Below are 18,760 nucleotides of genomic sequence, written 5' to 3' on the forward strand. Positions count from 1 at the left end.
ATTCAGGATTGGACCACCTGGACGTCAGTGATACCCATGCCAGGTTGTCTATTGATTAGAGGGAGAGGATTACTGATCACCTGGAAAAGCGTGGACTGATCAGAAATAACCAATAGACCTTTGTCAGGTTTAAGATTTGCCCTGCACAATCAAATAGATCATTTGGAGAAGGCAATAAAGTATTGATCGTGTCACTGCATTCTGCAAAAAGCAGTGTGATCCATCTTGACCAGGACAACTTGCATATTGTATATAATCATTGCTTCAAAATAAGAGGAGGATCCAGGTTTTCGTGATTGGTTGCCAGTAATCAGTATTACTACATGCAGACTTTATCATTTGCAATGATTTGGATGTGGATGTAGGGGTAAAATCAGTAAATTCGGAGATATCGTGAAGGGTGTTGGAGTTGTTGATTGCGACGTGGAAGGGGCTCTTGTGTTACAGCCTGATCTTTGGGGAAATGGAATGAGAAATGGGTGATAGGATTAGAAGAAGACACTTTGCATTTTGGAATATTACAGAGGTTAGAGAAGATATTTTTAATTGTAGGGTTTTAGGAAATTGTAGGAAAGACGAGGACAATGCGTGCAAGTGCAAAGATTCTTGGAGGTGTTTGCTCAGGTAGACACATTGTTAAAGTAGCCAATCGGTTGTTAAATGTTAGAACAAAATGGTTATGCACTAAATTTATCAATGTAATGTCCTGGTTAAGATCTCTACTGTTATGCACAGGTATTTCATTTTAGCGGTTTTCTGCAAAAGCAGTGTTTCTTGCAGGTGGAATGTTTAGATTTCTGCTAAAGATAAGATGCCATGGTGTTCAACTTAGGAATGTTCTGTCAGCCGATCAGGATGGTGGGATCTGCAGAGGTTCTGGACAGGCTGGGTCGGAGAGAGATTTGTGACTGACAGTAGTCTGGTTTAGGGTCTTTTGGCTGAAGCTGCGGAGCGGGAGAGAAGAGGAGATTCCAAAGAATTCCGAGGGCAGGAGTGTACTCTTTGTAAGAGGTGCTTTGTGCAGATGAAGGGCTCAAAGGAGAAGGGCCAAGGAGAGAGAGCTAGTTTGTTCGAGATGGTCTTCGAAAGAAATTCGGAATGTAGTGGGTGCTTCCAGGCAGAACGTAGGTTCGGTGCCGAGAGAAATCGTTATGCCCAGCTTTGGAAGAGACGAGCTCCAATGGTAATGTGCACATTTAGACTGGTCTAACTATAATGGGACCCTTTACTTTTTTTTTCTTTGTTTCCTTTCTTTTAAATATTGTTTGATAAAGTTGAAATTAGTAAATGTACTTCCTTTATAATTTCATTCATTGTACGGTCTGTTATTTCTTCACAGCCTATATTTGTTTATGGATGAGTCGCCCCTGATTGACCCTGTCAATCGCCACATATCCACAGTTCTTCCTTCACCAATCACCCTCGTCACCTCCTTAGAAAACACAATCAGATTAGAGAGACACGATTTCTCCCGTACAGAGACATACCGGCTACATCTCATCAGTCTATGGTTTTCCGAATTGTCATAAATCCTGTCTATAAAAACCTTCTCCAGCAAGTTTCCTACCACTATCATGAGGGTCAAGGATCTATCCTTTCCACGTTTAGCTAATGTTTATCCATGGCTCCATTCTTGAATAATGGAGCAATATTAGCTACTCACTAGTCCTCTGATTCTTCCACCACCTTGTACATGTTGATCTGTCATCTCCCATGGTGTCATCAACTCCACGTGTCAACTGTGTGATTTGCTGAAAAGGCAACATAGTTGACAGAATTTAGTTGCCATAACAGGGGTTCAATTTGTATCTGACTTAATATGTTGTCTTTTCTTTTCAAATCTTTTTATATATTATACAGAAATAATAACATGAGTACATTGAAGTAACAACACTTACAATGTCTCAACAAAGACATTATCTTAAAGATTGAAAAAACATTTTGTGATAACAAAAATAGCATACTAAGCAGAATAGTGAGAGAAAAAGAGAACCCATTAGCTGTATAATCCCGCAGTTATGCGTCATACAAAAAGCTTCTAAAAATAAACATCACACCGCCAGCAAGAAAAGAAAATATACTAAAAAATTTACAATTAGATAGTGGAAAAATTATATCAATTAACTCAAATGATAATAACGAGCAAATGAGCCCCATCTTTTCTCAAAATCAAATAAAGGTTCAAAGGTCCGACTTCTAATTTTCTCCACACTAAGACATAGCATCACTTGAGAGAACCATTGTGACAAAGTGGGAGCTGATGTATCCTTCCACTTCAACAAAATGGCCCTCCTAGCTATCAATGTAACAAATGTAATAACATGCTGGTCAGACACAGAAATACCATGAATATTTTGAGGAATTATTCCAAAATGCACAGTTAATTTATTAGATTGTAGATTAATTTTAAGTGCTTCAGAAATTGTTGAAAAAAAACGACTTCCAGAACTGTTCCAATATAGAACAAGACCAAAACATGTGTCAGTGTAGCTATCTCAGTTTTACATCTATCACAATAACTATCAACATTAGAAAAGATTTTAGAAAGTCTCTCCTTCGTCAAATGATAACGATGTACAATTTTAAATGGAATCAATGAATGGCTAGCACAAATTGAAGAAGAGTTAACCAACTTCAAAATCCGCATCCAATCCTCCGTCATAAAAGTCAAATTAACTTCCTTTTCCCAATCCTGTTTAATCTTAGATAAAGGACGCTTATCCCATTGTAATAATAAATTATAAATTCTTCCAATAGAACCCTTGATCGAAGGTTTCATACTCATAATAGTATCTAACAGGTCAGCCTCCAATATGTAAGGAAAATTACAACTATTTTTGTAAAAAATGTCTAACGAAGGTATTGCAGAAAGTGTGAGTATGAAAGAGAATATTTATCAATTAATTGTTCAAAAGACATCAATCTATCTTCTTTAAATAAATCCAAAAAAGAATTAATACCTTTATTTCTCCAAAGTAAAAAAAAATTGGATCACTCAAAGAAGGCTTAAAAAGTAATTTCGATAAATTAATCCACAAAGTTTAAATTTTTTAAGATTAAAAAAATTGCGGAACTGGAGCCAAATTTGTAAAGAATACTTAATCCCAGGATATAGGTTTAAATTAACAACTTTAACTAATTGCATAGGTAAAGCAGCTCCCAATAACGAGGTTAAATAAAACTGTTTGACAACTTTCATTTCCAGGTTTACCCAAACTGGCCGATCACTCTTATCAACCCAGTATAACCAAAAAGACATGTATCGCATATTAACAGCCCAATAATACATTCTTAGATTAGGCAAAGCAAGACCTCCATCCTTTTTCAATCTCTGTAAGTGATATTTACTAATTCTTGGTCTTTTATTATTCCAAATAAAAGATAAAATAATAGAATCAATCCAATCAAAAAACTTCCTAGTCAAAAAATAACAGGAATATTCTCAAACAAATATAAAAATTTTGGTAAAATCATCATTTTAACTATATGAATAGAACCAACAAGTGAAAAGGTAAGTGGACTCCATCTACTAAATAAATAGTTCATAGAGTCTACTAAAGGAACAAAATTGACTTTATAAAGATCCCCTTGATTAGAACCCCTTGCTATTGCTCTTCGTGAGGCTAAAAATATCCATGGGATTTTTGTGAATGAGACTATGCATAAGATCTCTCTTTATGCTTTATTCGTTTATGTATCTAACCCTGACGAATCTATTCCTGCCTTGCTAAAATTATTTAATGAATTGGGAGGTTTTTCAGGATATAAAATAAATTTTAGTAAAAGTGAATTGTTTCCTTTAAATGATTATATCTCTATATATGATAATACTCCTTTTAAAGTCACAGACTCTTTTAGATATTTAGGTATTATAATGACTTAATATGTTGAAATTCAGCCCAACTCTCTTATTTGGGATGTGCCCCTTCCCTGAATCATTTATCAATCTTTTCCTGTTCAGGCAGTTGATGAAAAAAAACATCTGTATCTTTTCATACTCACTACCTTTACTACCTCACTACTGTTTATGTATATTTATTTTACAATACTTATTTACTTTAACTATTTAGTCATTGTAACCGACAGTTTTTTTCTCTATTATTGTCTATTGCATTGTACTGCTGCTGCAAAGACAACAAATTTTATGACATATGCTGTTGCTATTAAACCAGATTCTGCTTCAGATTCATAGCTTCAATCTCCACATCCCTGGTCTTTATTGGGGCAAGTCGTGACATGGCAGTTAAACCTTTTGATTCGTCGTTGTCATCCCAACCTGAGTCGCCAGGGCTCGCTGAGAGACAATGTTGTGTCCATCAGTAACTGCACGGAGTTTGGATGGTGGCGCCGTCTTGGAGGACTGTCCCATAGAGGGGTGTTTCCCAAGGAGCAGCGTCACTGGCAGCACCGCCACTAGAGGGCGCTGTTCAGTTTTCTGCTAATGCTTCACATATCTTGAATCTCCATGAAATGTACTTTAATTCAATTAAACTTATTACTGTACATACTTTTTTTTCAGTCGGTTCACTTCAGTTAATGCAAAGACTTGGTCTTTAGACATTTTACCGTCTCCCCATATTGTTTTTGTATTTTGTATTTGTTTTCTTTCTACACTTCTTCGGTGAACTTTTCCGTTTGCTCTGTTAAATTACATATTCAATTTTCCAACTCAACACGTATATGTTTCTTCAACCGTAATAAGACCGCTGCCTGCAAAAGTCCATCCAGATTTCCTCTTTCGGTCAGGCAAACGCCGAATTTTACTCCTTGTCACTTTAATATGATCTAGCTGTCACATTTCATTAGATGCAATGTTGATAGTATATTTTATCCGAATTTCTTTATATTTATTGTGACATTTTAATATTTTGTTCAGGTTGAGTGAACTCGGACTTTTCTCCTTGGAGCGACGGAGGATGAGAGGTGACCTGGTAAGAGGTGTATCAGATGATGAGAGACATTGACCATATGGATAGTCAAAGGCTTTTCCCCAGGGCTGAAATGGTTGCCACAAGAGGACACAGGTTTAAGGTGCTGGGGAGTCGGTACAGAGGAGATATCAGGGGTAAGTTTTTTACTCAAAGAGTGGTGAGTGCGTGGAATGGGCCGCCAGCAGCGGTGGGGGAGGCAGATACGATAGGGTCATTTAAGAGACTTTTGCATAGGTACAAGGAGCTTAGAAAAACAGAGGGCTATGGATAAACCTAGTAATTTCTAAGGTCGGGACATGTTCGACACAACTTTGTGGGCCGAAGGGCCTGTATTGTGCTGTAGGTTTTCTATGTTTCTGTTTCTTGGTTGTTGATCAATGAGTCTTACTTCAGTGGTTGGTAAGCTGACGGAGAAGATCCTGAGAGGCAGGATTTATGAACATTTGGGGAGGTATAATATGATTAGGAATGGTCAACATGGCTTTGTCAAAGGCAGATCATGCCTTACGAGCCTGATATAATTTTTTGAGGATGTGACAAGCATATTGATGAAGGTAGAGCAGTAGATGTAGTGTATATGGATTTCAGTGAGGCATTTGATAAGGTACCCTATGCAAGGCTTATTCAGAAAGTAAGGAAGCTTGGGATGCAAGGGGACCTTGCTTTGTGGATCCAGAAATGGCTTGCCCACAGAAGGCAAAGAGTGGTTGTAGACGGGTCATATTCTGCATGGAGGCTGGTCATCAGTGGTGTGCCTCAGGGATCTGTTCTGGAACCCTTACTCTTTCTTACTTTTATAAATTACCTGGATGAAGAAGAGGGGGATGGGTTAGTAAATTTGCTGATGACACAAAGATTGGGGGTGTTGTGGATAGTGTGGAGGGCTGTCAGAGGTTACAACGGGACATCGATAGGATGCAAAACTGGCCTGAGAAATGGCAGATGCAGTTCAACCTAGATAAGTGTGAGGTGGTTCATTTCGGTGGGTCAAATATGATGGCAGAATATAGCATTAATGACAAAACTCTTGGTAGTGTGGAGGATCAGAGGGATCTTGTGGTCCGAGTGCATAGGACACTCACAGCTGCTCCGCAGCTTGACTCTGTGGTTAAGAAGGCATACGGTACATTGGACTTCATCAATCGTGGGATTGAATTTAGAGGCTGAGAGGTAATGTTGCAGCTATATAGGAACTTGGTTCGACTCCACTTGGAGTACTGTGCTCAGTTCTGGTTGCCTCACTACAGGAAAGATGTGGAAACCATAGAAAGGGTGCAGGGGAGATTTAAAAGGATATTGCCAGGATTGGGGAGCGTGCGTTATGAGAATAGTTTGAGTGAATTTGGCCTTTTCTCCTTGGAGTGATGGAGGATGAGAGGTGACCCGATAGAGGTGTACAAGATAATGAGAGGCATTGATCGTGTGGATTGTCAGAGGCTTTTTCCCAGGGCTGAAATGGTTAGCACGAGAGGGCATAGTTTTAGGGTGCTTGGAAGTAGGTACAGAGGAGATGTCAGGGATAAGATTTTACGCAGAGAGTGGTGAGTGCGTGGAATGGGCTGCCGGCGGTGGTGGAGATGGAAACGATAGGGTCTTTTAAGAGACTCCTGGATGGATACATGGAGCTTAGAAAAACAGAGTATGGGTAACCCTAGATAGTTCTAAGGTAAGGACATGTTTGGCACAGCTTTGTGGGTCGAAGAGCCTGTATTGTGCTGTAGGTTTTCTATGTTTCTATGTATGAACTCAAACCTCAGTCATCCGTTCCGACATGACAACTGGAGTTTCAGTTCCCCCGTTGTCTGTAGTGTAGCCTCTACTGCCAAGGATGAAGCCACACGCAGGTCGGAGGAGCAACATTTTGATATTCTGTCTGGGTATCCTTCAATCAGATGCATGAATATCGGTTTTTCCAATGCAGTAATTGCCGCCTCCTCCTCTCCTTCACTACTCCCCATTCTTGTTTCCCTCTCACACCTTCTCATCCAACCTGCAGATCATCATTAGATTGCAAACTTCTCCAGCCCTTTATCTCTTTCAGCAATCACCTTCCCAGCTCTTCCTCACTACACCCGCTCCCCTTCCCCTTCCAGTTTCACCTTTCACCTCTCCCCACCTTCTTATTCTAAATTTTGCCCTTCTGTGCAATACCGATGAAGGGCTGGGCCCGTAACGTCGACTGTTTACACTTTTCTATAGATGCTGAGTTCTGTCAGCATTTTGTGTGCTGCTTTGGATCTCCAGTATCTGCAAGTTTTCCCGTGTTTCTCTTGTTTTGAAGATTCCCTTAACTCTGTCCTGCGTAACACAGTAAACAAGCCGATAGTCTTTCCTTCAACACACATTTCCTGAGTATACACAGGAGCTGCAGTATTACAGTAAGGAAAATTACTGTACAGAAATACGCATTGTGTTTCTAAAAAGGCAACACCCCCCTTCCCAATAATATATGCATATATGCATATATACATATATATATATTGTGTTTAAGAGAGGCAGCGGTTCTCGTCTACGTCTCCCACTAACATGGGCATAACAATATTAGTTTAATTCCTCCGTTACTTTATTATTCCCCTGCCTTCGCTCAGTTATTTTCCGCCTGTTGACAGATGAAGAATGTAACAGTCTGGGTGGGGGTGGAGGGATTGTGGGGAAGGCCCGGTCTGAGAGGAACGGGTGCGCCCACAGACCAGAGGAAGGGTGTCCCGGCATTACACACTCTTCCCCGGACCCCTTCACCCGCGAAGACGGCAAACCGAAGAGTCGGCGTCAGCTCCACGGTGTCGCTTTGCGGCCACCGTCACCGTCACATCAGCGAACCGGTCCGGCGGCTCCTGATCCGTCCGGTCAGCGGCGTGTTGCGCTGCCTCCAGCCGACCCAATCAGGGAGTGCGGTATTCCAGCAGCCAATCAGTAAACACGGCAGCCAGGCGACGGACAATCAGATGTGCGGTAATTACGGTGTTCAATTGGATTGTTCCGCTACCACTTCGGCCAATCCTAGAGCGCTGGTCCATGGGCTGTCCAATCAGATCACAGAACGCCATGAGCTAACGTTCGCCGCTGCGCGTCTCAGATCCACGAGGGAGACAGAAACATAGAAAATAGGTGCAGGAGTAGGCCATTCGGCCCTTCGAGCCTGCACCGCCATTTATTATGATCATGGCTGATCATCCAACTCAGAACCCAGCCTTCCCTCCATACCCCCTGACCCCTGTAGCCACAAGGGCCATATCTAACTTCCTTTTAAACATAGCTAATGAACTGGCCTCAACAGTTTCCTGTGGCAGAGAATTCCACAGATTCACCACTCTCTGTGTGAAGAAGTTTTTCCTAATCTCGGTCCTAAAAGGCTTCCCCTTTATCCTCAAACTGTGACCCCTCGTTCTGGACCTCCCCAACATCGGGAACAATCTTCCCGCATCTAGCCTTTCCAATCCCTTTAGGATCTTATACGTTTCAATCAGATCCCCTCTCAATCTTCTAAATTCCAACGAGTACAAGCCCAGTTCATCCAGTCTTTCTTCATATGAAAGACCTGCCATCCCAGGAATCAATCTGGTGAACCTTCTTTGTACTCCCTCTATGGCAAAGATGTCTTTCCTCAGATTAGGGGACCAAAACTGCACACAATACTCCAGGTGTGGTCTCACCAAGGCCTTGTACAACTGCAATAGTACCTCCCTGCTCCTGTACTCGAATCCTCTCGCTATAAATGCCAGCATACCATTCGCCTTTTTCACCGCCTGCTGTACCTGCATGCCCACTTTCAATGACTGGTGTATAATGACACCCAGGTCTCGTTGCACCTCCCCTTTTCCTAATCGGCCACCATTCAGATAATAATCTGTTTTCCTATTTTTGCCACCAAAGTGGATAACTTCACATTTATCCACATTAAATTGCATCTGCCATGAGTTTGCCCACTCACTCAACCTATCCAAGTCACCCTGCATCCTCTTAGCATCCTCCTCACTGCTAACACTGCCACCCTGCTTCGTGTCATCCGCAAACTTGGAGATGCTGCATTTAATTCCCTCATCCAAGTCATTAATATATATTGTAAACAACTGGGGTCCCAGCACTGAGCCTTGCGGTACCCCACTAGTCACCGCCTGCCATTCTGAAAAGGTCCCGTTTATTCCCACTCTTTGCTTCCTGTCTGCTAACCAATTCTCCACCCACACCAATACCTTACCCCCAATACCATGTGCTTTAAGTTTGCACACTAATCTCCTGTGTGGGACCTTGTCAAAAGCCTTTTGAAAATCCAAATATACCACATCCACTGGTTCTCCTCTATCCATGGGGAGCGAGGAGTTGAGGGCACCACAGGGAGTGAAATGGGGGAAGGAAAGTGGAAGCAATGGAACAGGGTGAGAGAAGGAGGACAACACAGGACAACGGGTGCTGCTGTGGGTCAATATCTGTCCTCAGTCTCTCCTCCCCAACCCTGAAGTCACCCAGTAATCTCAGCCGCCTCTCAGGGGTGGGGGTGGGAGGCAGGGAGTGCCATATGGGTGTTGGTCAGTGAAAGGGTGGGATGTGAGGAGCTTCACAGAGCGTCAGAGTTCAGTGTTCAATTCCAGTGTCCTTCCCGTGGATCCCAACCATCTCCCTGTAATCCCCTCCAGACCCTACACCCACTCATCTCTCCGCGACCTCTTCCAGCCCCTACACCCACCCATCTCTCTGCAACCCCCTCCAGCCCCTACACCCATTCATCTTTCTGTAACACCTTCTGGCCCCTATACCTATAACCCCCTGTAACCCCCTCCAGACCCTACACTCACCCGTTTCTCTGCCACCTCTCACAACACACTGGAGGAATCTTCTCTTCAACCTCTTTCTGCCCCTACACCCATCCATCTCCCTGTAATCCCTTCCGGCCCTGTACCCATCTTATCTCTTGGTCATACCCTATGGCCCCAACACCCATCACGTCTCTGTGAAACCCCTTCTGGCTCCTATACCTATCCACCTCTCTGTAAAAACCCCTACAGGCCTTCCACCCATCCATCTCTCTAACACCCTCTGGCCCTGCACCCATCCATATCCGAGTAAACCTGCTGCAGCCCAACAAACTCCAACAACAGAATGGTCTGGGAAAATATTGTATAAGAATTTATTATAAAGTAGACAATCTCAAGCAGTAAATATAAAGCAATTGTACAAGCTGGAAATCTCTAGGAAAATCAGGAACTGCTGGAAGCCTGAGGCAAGTCAGGCAGCACCTGTGGAGAGAGACGTGTGTGACCTGAAACATTAACTCTCCACAGATGCTGGCCAAGCTATTAAATTTGACAGTGCACAGATAAAAAATGTGCCCTCTGCCCAATACCTCATCACCAGTCTCTCGGGCTGAAAGACTGAGCGTGATTTCACTGGTGAAACCTTCACTGGTTCATGTTGGCAGGGAGCACACAATATTAACAATAAACCTCTTGCAGTGTGTGGCCGTCCACAGCCCCAGAATCTTGGGAGAGGCTTCACAGGATCCTCCACAACATCCGACATCCTGGGTTTTGCCCAGGCTCCACCCTCGGCTCCAACCTCTGGGACTGTCCTTCAGGATGTCAATGGTTAATCAGGCAATGAGAATTGGAAGGGATGTCCCGGGAGGGGTTGTGGGATGGGGAACAGGAAGTTACAGTGTGGGGCTGCAGTACATTGTGAAGCTCAGGGTGACTGATCAGCTGGGGATGACAAGTTTATCAAAGGGAAAACAGCTAACTGAAGGTGTTATATTTGAATGCACGCTGCATGCAAAATAAGATAGACGGTCTTGTAGCATAGGTAGAGATTGACAGGTATGATGTTGTGGGCATCACTGAGTCATAACTGAAAGAAAGTTATTGTTAGGAGCTTAACATCCATGGACACAGATTGTATTGAAATGACAGGCAGGTAGGCAGAGGGTGAAGCATGGCCCTGTTGATAAAAAATAAATCATATCCTTGGAAAGAGGTGACATAGGATTGCAAGATCATTGGATAATTAGGAGACAAAATGTAGGAATACAGTGAACATTTTTGATTGGCTGCAGCTGGCAAATTGTGTTCCACAGGTAGTGATGTTGGGACTTACTCTTTTCACGTTGTATATCAATGATTTGGATGATGGAAATGATGGCTTTGTGGGCAAGTTTGTGGATGATATGAAGGTAGTTAGAGGGGCAGATAGTGTTGCAGAGGCAGAGGGGCTGCAGAAAGACGGACAGATGAGGAGACCGGGCAAAGAAGTGCCAGATGGAACATCGTGTCGGGAACTAAATGGTCATGCACTTTGGGAGGAGGAATAAAACAGTAGACTATTTTCTAAATGGGGAGAAAATTCATAAATGCAAAGTGCAAAGGGAATACAACTACAAACAAGAGTAACTCTGCAGATGCTGGAGATCCAAGCAACTCATCTATGGAAACGAGTACAATTGATGTTTCAGGCCAAAACCCTAGAGACATGCGATTCCTTGTGCAGGATTCTCTAAAGGTTAACTAGCAGTTTAAGTTAGTGGTGAGGAAGGCATCTGCAATGTTAACATTGATTTTCAGAGAACTAGAAAATAAAAACAAGGATGTAAAGCTGAGGCTGGTTTGCCTCATTTCCAGTATCGTCAACAGTTGGAGGCACTTTTCTATGAAAAGATGTGCTGACATTGGAGAGGGTTCAGAGGAGGCTCAGAAAATGTTTCTGGACTTGAGAGTCTTATCATATGAACAGCATTCGATAGCTCTGGACTAGTACCACTGAAATTTGGAAGAATGAGGGAGGACCTCATTCTAACCTATTGAATGTTGAAGGTACTAGATAGACTGGATGTGGAGAGGATGTTTCTGATTGTGGGAGAGTACAGGACTAGAGGTCACAATGTCAGAATAGAGAGATGTCTATTTGAAAAGGAGATGAGGAGGAATTTCTTTAGCCAGAGGGTATTCCATCTGTGGAATTTGTTACCACTGGTGGCTTTGGAGGCCAGATCACTGAGTGTATTTAAGACTGAGGTTGATGGATTCTTGATAAATCAGGGCATGGAAGGTTCTGAACTTAAAGAGGGGTAACTTTGAAGGTATGAGACGTGAATTAGCTAAGATAGACTGGCAAATGACACTTAAAGGATTGACGGTGGATATGCAATGGCAGGCATTTAAAGGTTGCATGGATGAACTACAACAATTGTTCATCCCAGTTTGGCAAAAGAATAAATCAAGGAAGGTAGTGCACCCGTGGCTGACAAGAGAAATTAGGGATAGTATCAATTCCAAAGAAGTAGCATACAAATTAGCCAGAGAAAGTGGCTCACCTGAGGACTGGGAGAAATTCAGAGTTCAGCAGAGGAGGACAAAGGGCTTAATTAGGAAGGCGAAAAAAGATTATGAGAGAAAATTGGCGGGGAACATAAAAACGGACTGTAAAAGCTTTTATAGATATGTAAAAAGGAAAAGACTGGTAAAGACAAATGTAGGTCCCCTGCAGACAGAAACAGGTGAATTGATTATGGGGAGCAAGGACATGGCAGACCAATTGAATAATTACTTTGGTTCTGTCTTCACTAAGGAGGACATAAATAATCTTCCAGAAATAGTAAGGGACAGAGGGTTCAGTGAGATGGAGGAACTGAGTGAAATACATGTTAGTAGGGAAGTCGTGTTAGGTAAATTGAAGGGATTGAAGGCAGATAAATCCCCAGGGCCAGATGGTCTGCATCCTAGAGTGCTTAAGGAAGTAGCCCAAGAAATAGTGGATGCATTAGTGATAATTTTTCAAAACTCGTTAGATTCTGGACTAGTTCCTGAGGATTGGAGGGTGGCTAATGTAACCCCACTTTTTAAAAAAGGAGGGAGAGAGAAACCGGGGAATTATAGACCGGTTAGCCTAACGTTGGCGGTGGGGAAACTGCTGGAGTCAGTTATCAAGGATGTGATAACAGCACATTTGGAAAGCGGTGAAATCATCGGACAAAGTCAGCATGGATTTGTGAAAGGAAAATCATGTCTGATGAATCTCAGAATTTTTTGAGGATGTAACTAGTAGAGTGGATAGGGGAGAACCAGTGGATGTGGTATATTTGGATTTTCAAAAGGATTTTGACAAGGTCCCACACAGGAGATTAGTGTGCAAACTTAAAGCACACGGTATTGGGGGTAAGGTATTGGTGTGGGTGGAGAATTGGTTAGCAGACAGGAAGCAAAGAGTGGGAATAAACGGTACCTTTTCAGAATGGCAGGCGGTGACTAGTGGGGTACCGCAAGGCTCAGTGCTGGGACCCCAGTTGTTTACAATATATATTAATGACTTGGATGAGGGAATTAAATGCAGCATCTCCAAGTTTGCGGATGACACGAAGCTGGGTGGCAGTGTTAGCAGTGAGGAGGATGCTGAGAGGATGCAGGGTGACTTGGATAGGTTGGGTGAGTGGGCAAACTCATGGCAGATGCAATTTAATGTGGATAAATGTGAAGTTATCCACTTTGGTGGCAAAAATAGGAAAACAGATTATTATCTGAATGGTGGCCGATTAGGAAAAGGGGAGGTGCAACGAGACCTGGGTGTCATTATACACCAGTCATTGAAAGTGGGCATGCAGGTACAGCAGGCGGTGAAAAAGGCGAATGGTATGCTGGCATTTATAGCGAGAGGATTCGAGTACAGGAGCTGGGAGGTACTACTGCAGTTGTACAAGGCCTTGGTGAGACCACACCTGGAGTATTGTGTGCAGTTTTGGTCCCCTAATCTGAGGAAAGACATCCTTGCCATAGAGAGAGTACAAAGAAGGTTCACCAGATTGATTCCTGGGATGGCAGGACTTTCATATGAAGAAAGACTGGATGAACTGGGCTTGTACTCGTTGGAATTTAGAAGATTGAGGGGGGATCTGATTGAAACGTATAAGATCCTAAAGGGATTGGACAGGCTAGATGCAGGAAGATTGTTCCCGATGTTGGGGAAGTCCAGAACGAGGGGTCACAGTTTGAGGATAGAGGGGAAGCCTTTTAGGACCGAAATTAGGAAAAACTTCTTCACACAGAGAGTGGTGAATCTGTGGAATTCTCTGCCACAGGAAACTGTTGAGGCCAGTTCATTGGCTATGTTTAAGAGGGAGTTAGATATGGCCCTTGTGGCTACAGGGGTCAGGGGGTATGGAGGGAAGGCTGGGGCGGGGTTCTGAGTTGGATGATCAGCCATGATCATAATAAACAGCGGTGCAGGCTCGAAGGGCCGAATGGCCTACTCCTGCACCTATTTTCTATGTTTCTATTATGTGGAGAAGGCAGAAGAATGGGATTGAGAGGCAAATGGACCAACCTTGATCAAATATTGGAGCTGACTTGATGGGCTGAATGGCCTAATTCTGCACCAATGTCTTGTGGTCTGATGGACTTTACCCAGGTAGGTTAGAGGAAGAGAAAAAAGGTGAGAACATGAACGGAGTATTCTGTGATGACAGAGTGTGGGGACTACCTGGAGATGTGTGGGGATGCTGGGGAATGATGTAGGCACAGGGCTTTGGGTGGGGACACAGGAGAGGATACTGAGAGAGGGCAAGAAAGTGGTAGATTCTGAGGATAAGAGTCAGGAGGAAAGGTGGGCAGTGTTGGATCTGAGCAGCAGGGAGGAAAAGGAGGGAGAGTCAGGTGGACGAGTAGTGGACATGGGCCTGTGTGCAGTAGAAAGGATCCCAGATCCGGGAGTGGGGTTACCAGCTTTCACTGCAGAACCCACAGTATATAAGGCAATTTGGGATTGTTGAACAAAGGCAAGGGTTCTAGTAGAGGGGAGGACCACCCCCTACACACACCCTCTGTGCTTGTGGAGCCAGGAGGGGCTGGCCATCATTTCCCAGTGATTGGGTTTGGAGAGGTGCTCGCTGTCCCGATGGAGAGGGTATCTGTGAGCTGGGTTCTATTCCGAGGCATTGGTTGCAGCCTTCTTCTCATGATTCTTCAAAGCCTGGCCCTCCCCTTGGCCTGTGGGATAGAGAGCAGAGTTCAGGGCTTCCAGTCGTGATACTGATACCTGGCCTTCCCTCCACAGAATCTCCCAGTGACCCTCAACCTAAGATATGTTCATCTGGTCCCTACTCATCCTCTGCAATGTCACCTCCACTGTCACAAATCACAACACCCTGACTCCCTTCCTCATTCCCATCTCCACTGACATGTCCCATAAACTTCACTTTAGTTGCTCTGCTTCTATCTCTCACACTGGTCAATATCCTACAAAACATCACACCCACACAAGTCAAAGTCTCCCCACCTCATCTCACAATTGGGTGTGTGGAGGACAGTAAATCCCAGTGAGTGGGTGTGTAGGGAATATTGTACACCAGTAACCAGTTATGAGGGGTACAGGGTCCTCCAGTAACCCAGTACTCCAACCAAGACCTCAACGGTGGAACAGGCAGACGAAGTTACTTCGAACTGAACGGCTGTGAAGGCGGATGAAGGCTGCAACAAATCCATCAGCTCCAGTCGTCGTGGTTTCCATGCCATTGGAATTAGTTGGTTGATTTGTGAAGTATCGTGTGCTTCTTGGAGTGCAACACCAAGTACACGTTAAACAAATACACGCACAGGCGTCTTCACTCTTTACAGAACGAAGACCATCATCCTCGACCTTGAGAGATAGTGACGACGACGAAGAACCATGTGTGTGGGGACAGTGTGACCCAGTGACTGGATGTGTGGGGACAGTGTGACCCAGTGACTGGGTGTGTGGGGACAGTGTGACCCAGTGACTGGGTGTGTGGAGACAGTGACACCTAGTAACTGGGTGTGTGGGGACAGTGTGACCCAGTGACTGACTGGGTGTGTGGAGACAGTGACACCTAGTAACTGGGTGTGTGGGGACAGTGTGACCCAGTGACTGACTGGGTGTGTGGGGACAGTGTGACCCAGTGACTGGGTGTGTGGGGACAGTGTGACCCAGTGACTGACTGGGTGTGTGGAGACAGTGACACCTAGTAACTGGGTGTGTGGGGACAGTGTGACCCAGTGACTGACTGGGTGTGTGGGGACAGTGTGACCCAGTGACTGGGTGTGTGGGGACAGTGTGACCCAGTGACTGACTGGGTGTGTGGGGACAGTGACACCTAGTTACTGGGTGTGTGGGGACAGTGTGACCCAGTGACTGACTGGGTGTGTGGGGACAGTGACACCTAGTTACTGGGTGTGTGGGGACAGTGTGACCCAGTGACTGACTGGGTGTGTGGGGACAGTGTGACCCAGTGACTGGGTGTGTGGGGACAGTGTGACACAGTGACTGACTGGGTGTGTGGGGACAGTGTGACCCAGTGACTGGGTGTGTGGGGACAGTGCGACTTAGTGACTGACTGGGTGTGTGGGGACAGTGTGACCCAGTGACTGGGTGTGTGGGGACAGTGTGACCCAGTGACTGACTGGGTGTGTGGGGACAGTGCAACTTAGTAACTGGGTGTGTGTGGGGACAGTGTGACCCAGTGACTGACTGGGTGTGTGGGGACAGTGTGACCCAGTGACTGACTGGGTGTGTGGGGACAGTGACACCTAGTAACTGGGTGTGTGGGGACAGTGTGACCCAGTGACTGACTGGGTGTGTGGGGACAGTGTGACCCAGTGACTGGGTGGGTGGGGACAGTGTGACACAGTGACTGACTGGGTGTGTGGGGACAGTGTGACCCAGTGACTGACTGGGTGTGTGGGGACAGTGTGATCCAGTGACTGGGTGTGTGGGGACAGTGCGACTTAGTGACTGGGTGTGTGGGGACAGTGCGACTTAGTGACTGACTGGGTGTGTGGGGACAGTGTGACCCAGTGACTGACTGGGTGTGTGGGGACAGTGTGACCCAGTGACTGACTGGGTGTGTGGGGACAGTGTGACCCAGTGACTGGGTGTGTGGGGACAGTGTGACCCAGTGAATGGGTGTGTGGGGACAGTGTGACCCAGTGACTGGGTGTGTGGGGACAGTGCAACTTAGTGACTGGGTGTGTGGGGACAGTGTGACCCAGTGACTGACTGGGTGTGTGGAGACAGTGACACCTAGTAACTGGGTGTGTGGGGACAGTGTGACCCAGTGACTGACTGGGTGTGTGGGGACAGTGACACCTGGTTACTGGGTGTGTGGGGACAGTGTGACCCAGTGACTGACTGGGTGTGTGGGGACAGTGTGACCCAGTGACTGGGTGTGTGGGGACAGTGTGACCCAGTGACTGGGTGGGTGGGGACAGTGTGACACAGTGACTGACTGGGTGTGTGGGGACAGTGTGACCCAGTGACTGGGTGTGTGGGGACAGTGCGACTTAGTGACTGACTGGGTGTGTGGGGACAGTGTGACCCAGTGACTGGGTGTGTGGGGACAGTGTGACCCAGTGACTGACTGGGTGTGTGGGGACAGTGCAACTTAGTAACTGGGTGTGTGTGGGGACAGTGTGACCCAGTGACTGACTGGGTGTGTGGGGACAGTGTGACCCAGTGACTGACTGGGTGTGTGGGGACAGTGACACCTAGTAACTGGGTGTGTGGGGACAGTGTGACCCAGTGACTGACTGGGTGTGTGGGGACAGTGTGACCCAGTGACTGAGTGGGTGGGGACAGTGTGACACAGTGACTGACTGGGTGTGTGGGGACAGTGTGACCCAGTGACTGACTGGGTGTGTGGGGACAGTGTGATCCAGTGACTGGGTGTGTGGGGACAGTGCGACTTAGTGACTGGGTGTGTGGGGACAGTGCGACCCAGTGACTGACTGGGTGTGTGGGGACAGTGTGACCCAGTGACTGACTGGGTGTGTGGGGACAGTGTGACCCAGTGAATGGGTGTGTGGGGACAGTGTGACCAAGTGACTGGGTGTGTGGGACAGTGCGACCTGGTGACTGGGTGGGTGGGGATAGTGTGACCCAGTGATTTGGTGTGGCGTGGGTGCAGTGTACCCCAGCAACTGGGTGTGCAGGGACAGTGTACCCCAGTGATGGACTGTGCGGGAGGATAGGGTACCCCAGTGACTGGGAGTGTGAGGGCAGTGTACCCCAGTGACCAGGTGTGTGCAGGATAAGGAACAGGAAATGGAGAGTCAAAGATCGAGTAGTGTGGTCAGCGCAATTTACTGCAGATCCGTAAGACCATAAAATATAGGAGGAAATTTAAGACATTTAGCCCTTTGAGCCTGTTCCATCATTTAATTATTGTTGGTTCCTTATGCAGCCGCATTCTCCTGCCTTTTCTCTGTAACTCTGAACTACTCTCCCAATTGAAAACCTTTCAATCTCATCCTTAAATTCCAGATTCCTGGCCTCTGGCTGAAAAAATTCCTTCTCACCGCAGTTCCAAAAGCACATTTCTTTATTCCGAGTCTGTGCCCTTGTGTCCTGGACTCTCCCACTGACATAAACATCCTCTGCACCTTCATGTCATCCAGGCGTTTCAGTATCTGTTATGATTTAGTGAATCCTTTCCATCACCCTTCTGAAGTCCATCCCTTTCAGGCCCAAAGCTGCCAAACACTCATACCTGAAGACTTCCACTCCCGTAATTATTCTTGTGAACATTATCTGGACCCTCTCCAGAGGCAGCACATATTTCCTTAGATACAGTACCCAAATTGTTCACAACATTCCATATGGGGTCTAAGCAACTTCTTATAAAGCCTCAGCAGTTCGTTCTTGCTATTATATCCACACCCTTTCCAAACTAAATACTAACAATGCATTCCCCTTCTTTAATACTGACTCAACATGAATTGTCTGTCCATTTCATTCCAGGCTACAACATTATTCTTCCTCTCGGAGTGCACAAACTCTCATTTCTAAAAATTGTCTTCTTTGCCCATTCTCCCAACCTCTCCAAGTCCTGCAGCAGA

General features: G+C 45.4%; 1 protein-coding gene across 1 annotated transcript in view; it reads right to left on the reverse strand.

Moving 5' to 3' along the window:
* Positions 1 to 10,032: 10,032 nt before the first annotated feature.
* The window catches only part of LOC134355361 (uncharacterized), a 45,235-nt gene continuing 36,507 nt past the window's right edge, over positions 10,033 to 18,760 (reverse strand). The window contains exon 6 of the mRNA XM_063065137.1: positions 10,033 to 14,896. Within this exon, the coding sequence (XP_062921207.1) occupies positions 14,832 to 14,896 (65 nt within the window). The 3' untranslated portion in view covers positions 10,033 to 14,831. The remainder of the gene's footprint in view (positions 14,897 to 18,760) is intronic.

Source organism: Mobula hypostoma, chromosome 13 (genome assembly GCF_963921235.1).
Source record: "Mobula hypostoma chromosome 13, sMobHyp1.1, whole genome shotgun sequence".
Lineage (NCBI taxonomy): Eukaryota > Metazoa > Chordata > Chondrichthyes > Myliobatiformes > Myliobatidae > Mobula > Mobula hypostoma.